This window comes from Cornus florida, unplaced genomic scaffold (genome assembly GCF_030987335.1).
Source record: "Cornus florida cultivar Cherokee Brave unplaced genomic scaffold, ASM3098733v1 CherokeeBrave_3.0.0_Hap2_Chr07, whole genome shotgun sequence".
Taxonomy (NCBI): Eukaryota; Viridiplantae; Streptophyta; class Magnoliopsida; order Cornales; family Cornaceae; genus Cornus; species Cornus florida.
The window spans coordinates 26,495,234-26,506,855 of NW_026775577.1; the positions used below are offsets into that span (position 1 = coordinate 26,495,234).

The 11,622-nt window shown below is 36.8% G+C and overlaps 1 protein-coding gene across 1 annotated transcript; it reads right to left on the reverse strand.

The window, feature by feature from the left end:
• Positions 1-2,305: 2,305 nt before the first annotated feature.
• LOC132316480 (UPF0496 protein At4g34320-like) lies at positions 2,306-3,549 on the reverse strand. The gene is made up of 2 exons (XM_059814951.1): positions 2,980-3,549; positions 2,306-2,923 (listed from the first exon to the last, which is right to left on the reverse strand). The coding sequence occupies exons 1-2, from the start codon at positions 3,547-3,549 to the stop codon at positions 2,306-2,308; spliced, it is 1,188 nt and encodes a 395-aa protein (XP_059670934.1).
• Between the last annotated feature and the right edge of the window lie 8,073 nt (positions 3,550-11,622).

Consider the following 11,622-nt stretch of genomic DNA (forward strand, 5'->3'; position numbering starts at 1 on the left):
TGTTGGGTTATCCCACAATACCCAAATTACTGTCTGATGGGCATATATATAGTTAGGGGTGCACACGGTTCGGTTTGATACGATTCCTGATAGATTGGAAACGTTCCAACGGTTCCTAAAAATTGGAATTGGAACCGAACCCGTTGGGACATGGAACCGGAACCAAACCGAACCGGTTCCACGGTTCCGATTTCCTTTTTTTTTTTTTAATAGCAATACCTTGGGCCAAAACTAGCATTAATAGGCATATATATATATATACTTAGGCATATATATTAGTAATTATATAATTAAAAAATAATATATATTATTATTAAAATAGTTCTGACTCCTAACGGTTCCAATTTCCAGACTCTGGAACCAGAATTCAACGGAATCATTAGGAATCGGAACCGAAGCACCGGTTCTGGTTCCACCAGTTTTTTGTGCACCTCTATACATAGTCAACCCGCTTACACAAAACAATAGACTCTTAAGACCTAGCATTCTCGTTGGCATGCATGTTAAATAAAAAAGAAAGAAACTGTAAATTGTATTGATGTATAAGATGTTACATACAGGTCCTCTATATAGGGGTGGCAATTTTTACCACCCCGTTAATAACGAATATGGGAAGAACTTTTATACCGTTAGGGCAGGTATGAATACAAATTTTGTTCCTGTCGCGAGTCATGGGGCAATTTTGTTCTTGCCGCGGGTCATGGGGCGGGTAAGGGTTCTTATACATATCTGCCGGAGCCCCGCCCCGCTAAGTATATATATATATATATATAATATTAATAACTTATTTTACCGACTTACACAGTTATTCATTTCTTATAACCCTAATTTCTTAAGCCTTATGTATGAACTGAGCGGCGCATCAAGGGAAGACAGAGAGAGTCAAAACGCATAAACCAAACCTTCGACCTCAATCCCTTTCTCCCTCAGCAGTCTCTGTTTCTCTTTCTCAGGTAGATCCACGCACTCACGTAGGTAGATCTATTCTTCTTCAGTTCTTCTTCTCTCTTTTTTGTGCTTATATATATATATATATATATATCTTATTTTATAATTTATTTGATCTATTCTTCTCAGGTAGAGGCAGAGAGATTGATCTATTCTTCGTCTTCTTTTGTTCGAGCTATTCAACCAAGAAAATTGTGGAAGACAGAGGGGGACACCAGATCAATTTTTGAGCCAAGAAAATTGTGAAAAAAATTTGTTAGTGGGGCGGGTACGGGGCACAATATTTCCCAACTGGGTAGGGCGAGATTTAGGGAAACCGGCTCCAAACCTGTCCCGTTACCATCCCTACGTATATTTAGGAAAAGGTTTGGAGGTAGATGAGTGATGAACAAGTAACCTATATATACTAATATGGTAGGTGTATTCATATATGGTAATTTATAATATGCAATAAATTTAGATGGTAGGTAAATAGGTAAACTTATAACATAACAATTTTAATACCAGAATTTTTAAAATCAATTTGATACAATCAACCATGTTATATGAGCAATAATACAACACTGAATTCATCAAACGAACGTCCCATTCAAAATAAATGGCCTCATTAGCTTTTCACATAGCATTTTAATGTATTGTTTTAATGCAAGAATTCTTTAAATGCAAAATTTTAATGAAAGAATCTAAACCCACTAGGCCATTATAAGAAAAATAGGAGGTTTGAACAAACTTCATGTGACTCCGCTTTGGTTTCTTGAAATTAATGATAAAAGTTCATATTTTTAACATCGTTTTATGTATGTTGGTCCTTTCCACTTAGTCTTTTCTTAAAAGGCTAAAGTAAGGAAGAAATATGCACGACTTTCTCGAAGTGCTAACTTCCTCGGGAATGTTTAGGGTATTAGCAGAGAATCCATGCTCGCTAATATTATATATGCCCAAGATATTTATTATACTTGAAGTAGTTTGGTGAATCTTATATGCCCAAGATAAAAATAAGAATAAAAAAATCTCTTTATTTATGTTTTTTTACAACCTGATGAGGATTATAAGACTCAATTTTTTAGTTCTATGAAACATATACTAAAAAATGAAGCACAAGAACATTATATTATCAATTACTCACATGTTCTCATTCTTGAATCAACCAACTACCTAAGTTAATTAACAGCTGCCAAATTTAGTGAAACTAGTAATAGTTTAATTAATTGAAGCATGTGAAATCTACCTACTAAAGCTAGCAAGAAATGATACTTTCTCATCCTATAAATTAGTCTAGATAAAGTATAAATATTTAGGTAAATTAATTACACCAAGTCACAAAGTATTATAATTACATACCAGAGGGGTAATTATTTCACTTGTGATGTTTGAAAATGGTATCCAAGATCTTCATCCTCCCCTCCATTATATCACGGCTACAGTCTTCGGTATGTTTACTCAGATCGTCAATGGATTTCATAAACCCGTCCAGCTTCTTCTTCATCTCATCCATAGCCAGTATCACAGCCGTCTCTTTTTTAACAGCGAAATCAGCATTATGCAAGAGTGACTCAATCTCAATTTTCGATCTATCCACGAGTACTCGAACATGGTCCAAGTCACATTTCCCAATGCAAGTCCAACGTTCTAATGAAGTCATTACCTCGCTCTGTCCTTTTAGATCATTCTCATACTTCTTCCAAAGGGAATTCATCCATTCACCCATCGTCCCCATCGGCAACGCAGCCGCAGCTGCCAACGCAGTCACAACCGGCGGTGCAGCAATCGCGGTAGCCAAAACAGAGCATATCAGAACAGAAGTAAAAGTCACAACAAAAATTACATTTGATACAGTCCTCCAAGCCTTTATTTTCTTCAACTTCTTATCAAGCTTACTCTTCTTAGCTGCCAATTTCTCTAGCATTGAACTTTGGCTCTCATAAACAGATTTTAACATCTCATTTTCCCGTAGGGTTAAGCTGCATTCTTGTTTCTTGGGGTGTTTTTCATAAATACTGAATCCGGCGCACCTACTACTGAAAGGGTTACCTGCGGTGAGTCTGCCGTAAAAGGGTTACCGGCGGTGGTGAAGTTCTTCAGTTCCTGCAGCGTACTCTCATACATTTTCCTCTTCCCATTGAAGATGAAAAAATTGTTCTCCCTTCGAGGAAAATCTTTCTGTTCTTGTTCAAATTGATCTATAGCATGTTGAATCGTCAGTTGGCTGTCTCGGGCACGATTGAGGCACTTCTGGAGGGCATTACAAACATCCAAAGTCAGACCACTGTTGTCGAAGTAGTCCTTCACAAAATCAAGCAAGTAATTGTTCTTCAATATGTCATTTTTGCATTCCAGAATGAGTTTGACCACTTCTTGATACGGCTTGAGGATGCAGTCTGTGAGCTCTCTCAGTGAGTCAAGAGAGAGTGACCGGTCCCCGACGTCGGATGAGAGGCTGTTGATGACTCGGCTGGTGCTTTGTTTGATGCTTGAATCGAATGATTGAAGAAATGGCTCGCGTTGACAGGAATCCCGGTAGAAGGTCAGATCAGAGGTGAGATCGGAGGTGATTTTTGAATATCGATCATGGTTCTTTATTTTGCTAGAATGAGCACCCATTGTTTGGAAAATTTGGATTCAATGGGAGACAAATTAGAAAACCCTAAATTTTTCAGAGGCCTGCAATACACCACCTACCCGAGATGAAACACCACCTATGACCTACCCCGGATGAAAAGATAGAAATGGTCTTACAGTCTATTTAAATATAAATATTTATGCATGGTGGGAATGCATTGAATTTGTGGGCAATTACTTTGGGTCCAAGGCAATCCCATCCCCCAAACGTCGTCGCTAGAAGAATATGCCAAATAACCCGAAAAGGACACCCACCTAAAAGGTGCCAATGTTTTACTCAAAGCCCAGCTTTCTTGAGCCCACATGTACTCTTCTTCAAACCCAGTTTTGAAGAACCTAAATGAGCATCACCAACCCCACAATACTTAATCCAAAGTCCTAACCAGCTACTATGAACAAATAACAAATAAATACCTCATTTTTAAATTAACAAATCAAACATGATAATTAATCATTTTTAAAATTAACAAATCAAACATGATAATTAATCATAATTTGTAAATCACTTACTAAATCATAGATTAATAATTAATGGTAATTAATTACTATATTTAAATAGATAATTAAAATAGGGGTTAAATATAATAAAAAACTATCAAACTATCAAAATTGTAAAAGACTACCTAAACTATACAGATTTGTTGCAAATCACTCCATCCGGCGACCGGCCATCCAAAAACTAAACGCGTGATTCTTATACGACAAGCAAATTAAATTTTTTGCACACCTGTTCATATATGAAAATACCAAATTGTCCTATAACCACCACTACCGTCTACAACCACCACAAAATTCATGCCCAAACACACCCTTCAGAAATCGTAATCAAAATCAATAAATTACTTGCCCTAAATTGACTGAACCTCTCTCCCCAAAATCAGTCATAGGGTTTAGTAAGACTATAACCATGTCGTTGTTTGTGCAGCGCTATGAATTGGAAATGATGCGGCTCGCGGTCATGGAACGGTGGTGGAGCGGCGGTGAGCTAGGCTGGGTTAAATCCGCGGTCGGCGAACAAGGGAGGTCTAGGCTGTGGAAAAATCAGCCGGTAGAGACGATGACAGAGATAGAGTGTCTATTTCTCTCTCTAAAACACAGGCACTCTATCTCTCTCTCTAAAACACACACACACACACACACACTCTCTCTCTCTCTCTCTCTCAATATAAACCCATTCCCACCTTTCAAAATAAACCCCCTTTACACACACTCTCTCTCTTCTCTCTGTCTCTCATTCCTCATTTTCTACTCTCTCTACTCTGAATTTAATCAAGCTAGAGATTGATACAGAGAAAAAAATGCTGTCAAAATCCAGTGAGCGAAGTCCGGCGAGGGTCCAACAAGCAAGCAAGCACCGGCCGGATCACGTGCAGTGCCCGCGATGCAACTCGATCGACACCAAGTTCTGCTACTACAACAACTACAACCTCTCCCAGCCCCGCCATTTCTGCAAGTTGTGTCGCCAGTAATAGACCCGCGGTGGGACCCTCCGGAACGTTCCCGTCGACTGCAGGACCCGTGAGGCCTCCAGCTCCAACAAGCGCTCTCGCACAGCTCCGAATACTACCACTTCTTCATCTTCGTGCGAGCATGACCCACGACCAGATACCCGCCAACCCGGTTTCAATGATTGCGGGGATGAAACCCGATATCGTCTCGCCGTTGTCCAGCGGGAGTTTCACTTCGCTGCTGAGCACTTAGGGGGCTGGGTTCTTGGCTCTGGGCGGGTTCGGGGCTGGGTTATTGGCTCTGGGCGGGTTCGTGCTTGGGCTCGGAAACTGGTTGAATGAAATGGGGTTTGGACTTGGTACCGCGATTAGGCCCGTTGGGGAAGCCAGTGAAAGCAATGGCTATGGCGGCGGAGGTGGTAAGCGTGGTAATGGGACGTCATCTAATTGCAACAACTGGCAGATGGGTGGTGATGCTGAATGCAGGTTGGCGGATTCGGATTGCTTTGGCTGGCTGGACCTTGCTATTTCCACCATGTCTGCAATTTTAGTTTTGAGAGGGGAAAGAGAGAGAACATTGACGGTAGTAAAAACTACTTCAAGGGTAATATTTTTTATTTTTTCTATTAAGTCAATCACCATAATGGACTGAAATGTAACAAATTCATAGTTCAGGAATTTTTATTTATTTTTATTTTTTTGCTTTTAAACCTTAAAATATAACTTATCCTTAATTCACATCAGTAGTAAAGATGATGTACATTCTCACTGGTGATGACCGAAATATTTGTATTTATAACTGATCTTCTTGAACAAAAATAATATGCCAGTCCAAAATTCAATTCCAAGTCCCTCTAGACCATCGAAGCAAATTTCTACCGACGATGAAGAGTAATCACAATGAAAATGTTAGATCTGACACATAAGAAGGAGCATGTTTGTAATGTTATCGATTTTTCCTATTTTTCATTTTCTGATTTTTTTTTTTTATTTTCTAGATTATTTTTGGCCTTCCCTCGTTTGGTGTGTCGGGCACCGTGGGGTGTGCCGGATGAGTTCTGAGAGTTAACTGATGCATTTCTTCGAGTTCGAGACTCTAAGAAATGCATCGCTGGCTATTTCGGTATTGTTTAGTTTTTCGAGCAGGGTGGTCCCAGGCGGGACCCGCAATCGTAGTTGTAACGCAAGGGATTATTTTTTGGATTTGTTACATTTCATGCATTATTATTTGATGTATGATTATATGGGCCTATGTTTAAATATGTGATTGTAAGGTGTTTAGTGTGTGTATATATATATAAGTTAATGAGATTTTTTTTTTGTTTTTACGGGATCCACCATTATTTAGTCACTTATATGGCCATAAGGCCATTTGCCTAATCATCATTTTCTCTCCTCTCAGTCATGTTTCTCTCTTTCTTTTTCTTTTTCCTTTTGCCATAAACAAGCTTAGATCTAGGTTTTACCTTTAAGATTTTGACATTGCCACTAAAGGCAAAATTAATGAGCATGACCAGAGCTTCGAATTGATCGAAGTAGAATTTCATTTGGAGCACATTGGGATTTTCAAAAAATTAGGAAAATTAGGGATTTTGCTTTAAATTGAGATAGAGGTGTCTAATTGTCAAGTTCCTTGAATTTGGTAGTAATTGTATGTTTTTACCCTCTGTTTATATGTCAATTTGATGCTTAAATCGGATGAATTAATTCTTGGGCTTTAGCTTATGCATGAGTTTTGTCTAATATATAAATTGGTATGAGTATATGTTGGTTTTGTGTACGAATTGCAAAGACATGCAATTAAATAGGCTAAGTGATGGATAATATATTTTTCTTATTTGGTGGTGTTGATGTTTTTTATTAAATACATGCTAAATAATATTTTAATGTTTAGAGCATGCTATAAATATGAATTAAATCTCTATGTGGCCATAGGATTGTCTATTGTGTTATTGAGCATAATGAGTAGTGAGTGATTATTATTGAGGCATTTCTATATGCATGGCATAAGGGTATTCATGGGTATTTAGTTGCATGGATGAAGGATTTGATGTGTGGATACACGAGGGTGTGGATGTGATACATGGACATGTGAGTTATGTGGGTGTGGTGTAGTGTGGTTGCATTGGGGTATTTTATGCATTATCTTGCATATGGATGGTATGATGATATTTGGAGAATAAAAATATTGTATGTGAATTGCTCACATAATCCCTAGCTCTTTTTCCTATTTATTGTCTGAAAGACATGTGATTATTTACTTTGTTTGAGGAGATGCCATTTAGGCAATCTTTACTAAGCCGTTGTGCTCACTCCTCTACATTTTTTAGGTAATGGGGAAGAGTTGATGGATTTTGATCCTCTACATGCATGGACTGTAATACCCCTAATTTTAAAAAGATAGTCTCGGCATTTTAATTAATGGTTTTTTTAAATTTTTTTCCTGATTAATTATTTAATTATTTAATTGTTTAATTGCTTTGTGTGGTTACTTGTGTAATTGTTTGTTTAATTACACTTAGCCATTCTGTTCTTCGTAAAAGTGATCCTAACAGTCTATATTTCAACCAGTATCCTCCCCATCATTTATTTAAAACAGTTTACATTAAAAATGATAATGAAAACAATTACCGATTCATTAGTCTGTAAGATCAAACGATGAAACTCAAACTTGCAAAAACAATTCCAGAGTAAATTAAGCACATACAGACGAGCAATTCAACATATATTAAGCATGCAAGATTCAGTTAATATCCGATTAAGATCCTATAGATCATCTAAGTATGCACAGAACACAGGCCAAAGGGAGAGAGACCGAATAGAACTTGCCTGTGTGGTTTTGAATCAAAACCTCGTCGCCATCTTCCTAAGTTTTTTCGGCGATCGTGACTGCCATCAAGGACTCCTCTGCTCTGGTTCTAACCCTTGAACAGCCCTCAACCTTCCTCCTTGGTCCAGCCTAATCCTTTAGCAAAAACCGTAATCCCCTTCTCTCAGTTTCTCTCTTAAAACTCACTATATTCTCCCATCCCTCTCTATGCTGCTATTAGGGTTTTTCCAACCCTATTGCAGACATCATATGTATTTATAGGTTAAACCTACTCCACCCCTAGTCCTAATTGAAATCCAAAACCGACGGAAAGAAAATGAAACCTAATTACATAAATTATAATGATTAAATATATACATAATTTATAATTATATATATATATATATATGTATACGACTTGAGAAATTCCTATTCTTAACATAAATCATAAATAATTATGAATAATAATACTACTTTATCCTTACATACGTATATACTCAATTAAATATATACCACCATCCACATATGGGTACATACCCGTACTCATCAAACCTCCTGTCCAAGTAGTTCTATATGACCCTTTGGCTGGTCCATTACTACCATCCAATTTCATTCTTTTAAAAACATAAAAATCAAAATAAAATACATTTAAATCATTTACAAATAAAATTATAATAAATTAAAATCATTTAAGCACGTAATAACAAATAACACATAGACAATTATATCAAGAACTATGTACATAAATTAAAACACACAAGCAAATAATCAACAAATCAATTAACAATTAAATCAATTTACATAGAACATGAAACCATACAAACACATAGCCACTTAAGCACCTAAAACAATAAAAATTTCAATTATATCCTTTTGAAAATTAGGGCTATTACATTCTTCCCCCTAATAAAAGGAATTCCGTCCTCGGAATTCATGAAACTCTGAACGCTTTCCTTATAAAATTCAATTCCGTTCTCGGGTGGACTCAGCCTTTGCGTATAGGCTCCACCGAATTCCAATGCATCCAACAATAAACTAGGTTCCTATATGTAAGAAACGCCATAACTGTACAACTCGTAGGTTGTATCGAACAACGACTCAATCGTACCTAGCATGTAGTTAAGGTAATGATCCTTATTCCTCCAAATTCCATAGGATACTCGCACAAAATTCCTATGCATTCAGTGTTAACAAATTTGGTAACGCTAATCTATATGCAATACAACCTCCAAGAACGGATCTAACAAAGCAATTTTTTTTTTTTTTTTTTTTTTTTTTTTTTTTTTTTTTTGATGCTTTAGCAAATCAACCATGCCATGTAGAATATATTTTTTTATACCTGGACAATTCAACCATACCTCCTTAAGTATAGTTATGTATACTTTGGCAAATCAACCATGCCGACAATTCAACCATATTTTTGGCAAATCAACCATGCCTCCTTAAGTATATTTAGTTATACTTTGGCAAATCAACCATGCCGACAATTCAACCATGTCCTTATTTTTAAACTGAACAATGAACTAAAACACACATAGTCATAGCATCCATATCATACGCATAACCATAGTTTAAAACCAACCCATCCAGATATACCAATTAAATATGTCCTTACATCAACCGGTTCAGTAGAACAGATATTCGATATCTTGATGAACCTTAGAATCATCTCAGTGTATGGAGAAGAGTTGACAAATTTTTTTACATCTCATTCACTTCGACATCATTTACAGAACTTCTAATCCTCCTCCAGTACCTTAAGCTCTATCTGAGTACGATAATACCTCTACTAAGATCAGCTTCAGTATTTGAAGTTAACTTCCGTTAATTTACTTGGTAACAGCCAATGAGTGTCATTATTATACAAGCTAGAACTCCAACTACGAACTCAACAACAAATTGAAAGATATGTATATCCTATCGGTTGTTGTGAGCATCCACTTCTATATTCCCTTCTACCAGACAGAACTTAATGAAAAGTGTGAATCACCACTTTGATGCATCTAAGTCGTCTCATAATCCACTCTATTCATATGAACTAATATCCTACCAGTTCGAAATAAACGAGAGTTGAGCTGATTTAATTTAGAAATTACTCCAATATCCCAACCAAAATCCTGACCCTTTTGTAAAGTTAGCAATTCCTCAACTAAATCCATGAAAATGCACTATCATTTCCATTTTAGTATAGAAAATGCCTACAAGGATCTAGTGATCTCCGATGGTTTAGCTTGCTTATTTAGTAAATATTCGAATTGGAGACAAAATTACCTTATCCCTTCTCCTGCCTATCCTCCAAAAATCTGCTCCATATCGTGAGTGCATCATATTTTCACCCGGATGAAGAAAGAACTAAGTATTGTGAACCTCAGTCCTTGCATCCTCCTTCCAATCTGTTTACCGAAAGTACCATTAGTCTGGTACCATCAACTTCCATCTGCACCCATTGTTTAATTTGGAGCATCGCCAAAAGCTAACTCTATAACCTAAATCCATACACCACTAATCCGTTATAGACTTACCGATATGGAAAGTCAACCAGTAATTCCATTCATCGAAAGTCAACCCCTCCGAATGACACACTCATGAATAGTGTCCTAGTTAAGAATAGGCTGATAAAGATTTAGTCAGTCTACTATCCTTTCTCAGCGTCATCCCAAAAAGTACCTACCAGCACGAAATCCTCCTTCCATCTTGGTGGCCACTTCTGAAATTTCCCAGAAGATATTCTGCACCTCCAACACCTTTGATAAACTGTAGTGACATTACAGTGGTCTTTATCTACCATAACCTCACAAATACCGCTACATTAACATCCACTATTATTAGGGCATTGTACAAAAACGAATCCATATCTAGTATAGAGCATATCAAACTAATCATTTAAGATTATTTAACCTGTATTGATAGTTTAACTATCTCATCCTAAGTAGCATACCATATTGGCTAGAATTATATGTATCTCTCAAATCGTACGACCTCATACTCCCAATCCTAGCATAAATAGCGTTATTACTCCATGTTATTAAAACAATAGTTGGCTGATCACATACTTATGTCCCCAACTAAACCATATTCCCCATCCGGACTAATTAACAAAAATGAGACACGTATAATACACATTATAAAACAAAATATAATTTTATTTAAGACATCATCCAATTTAGAAAAGAAAACTTCCTTTAAACTCAATTTGCCAAATTATTTCACAAAAGTTCCTTTTATAGTTTCGTAAGTAATCATCCAACCGCGAAACATATCATTTAACCATAGCTCAAAAACAACATTCATTTGCCTAAGTAAATACCAAAGGGCTTAACCCTCATTCTTCTTATACTCGGAATGTAAATCATCTAACATGGCTTTACAAATCAACTTAGAACGTTACAACCTAATCCCCATACTCTCCGGAACTTGATATAAAATCATGTCTTCGTTCTGATAAGAACTCCATCAGATTCCCAAACTCCAGAAGAGTATTTCTTACATAACTCTCTTTAAGATGATACAAAAATTTAACTGTATGTAGATTGATCCACACCAACTCTACTAGTATCATTCACTATACTACTAACGAATAAGATCACCCACGTGCGATCTTTCATCTTCAAGATTTAGTATCCTCTTTCTTGGATACGCTGAAATCTCCTCCCTTAGGATCCTCTTCAGACTCCTACTCTTTGCTTGTCTCCTTTTTTAAAACAACTGAAGTTGTGTTGGCCCCGATATGCGGTGACCTAACACCTACACCTTAATCCTTTCTTGGCTTATACTTTCTAAATAATACTAACTCCAGAA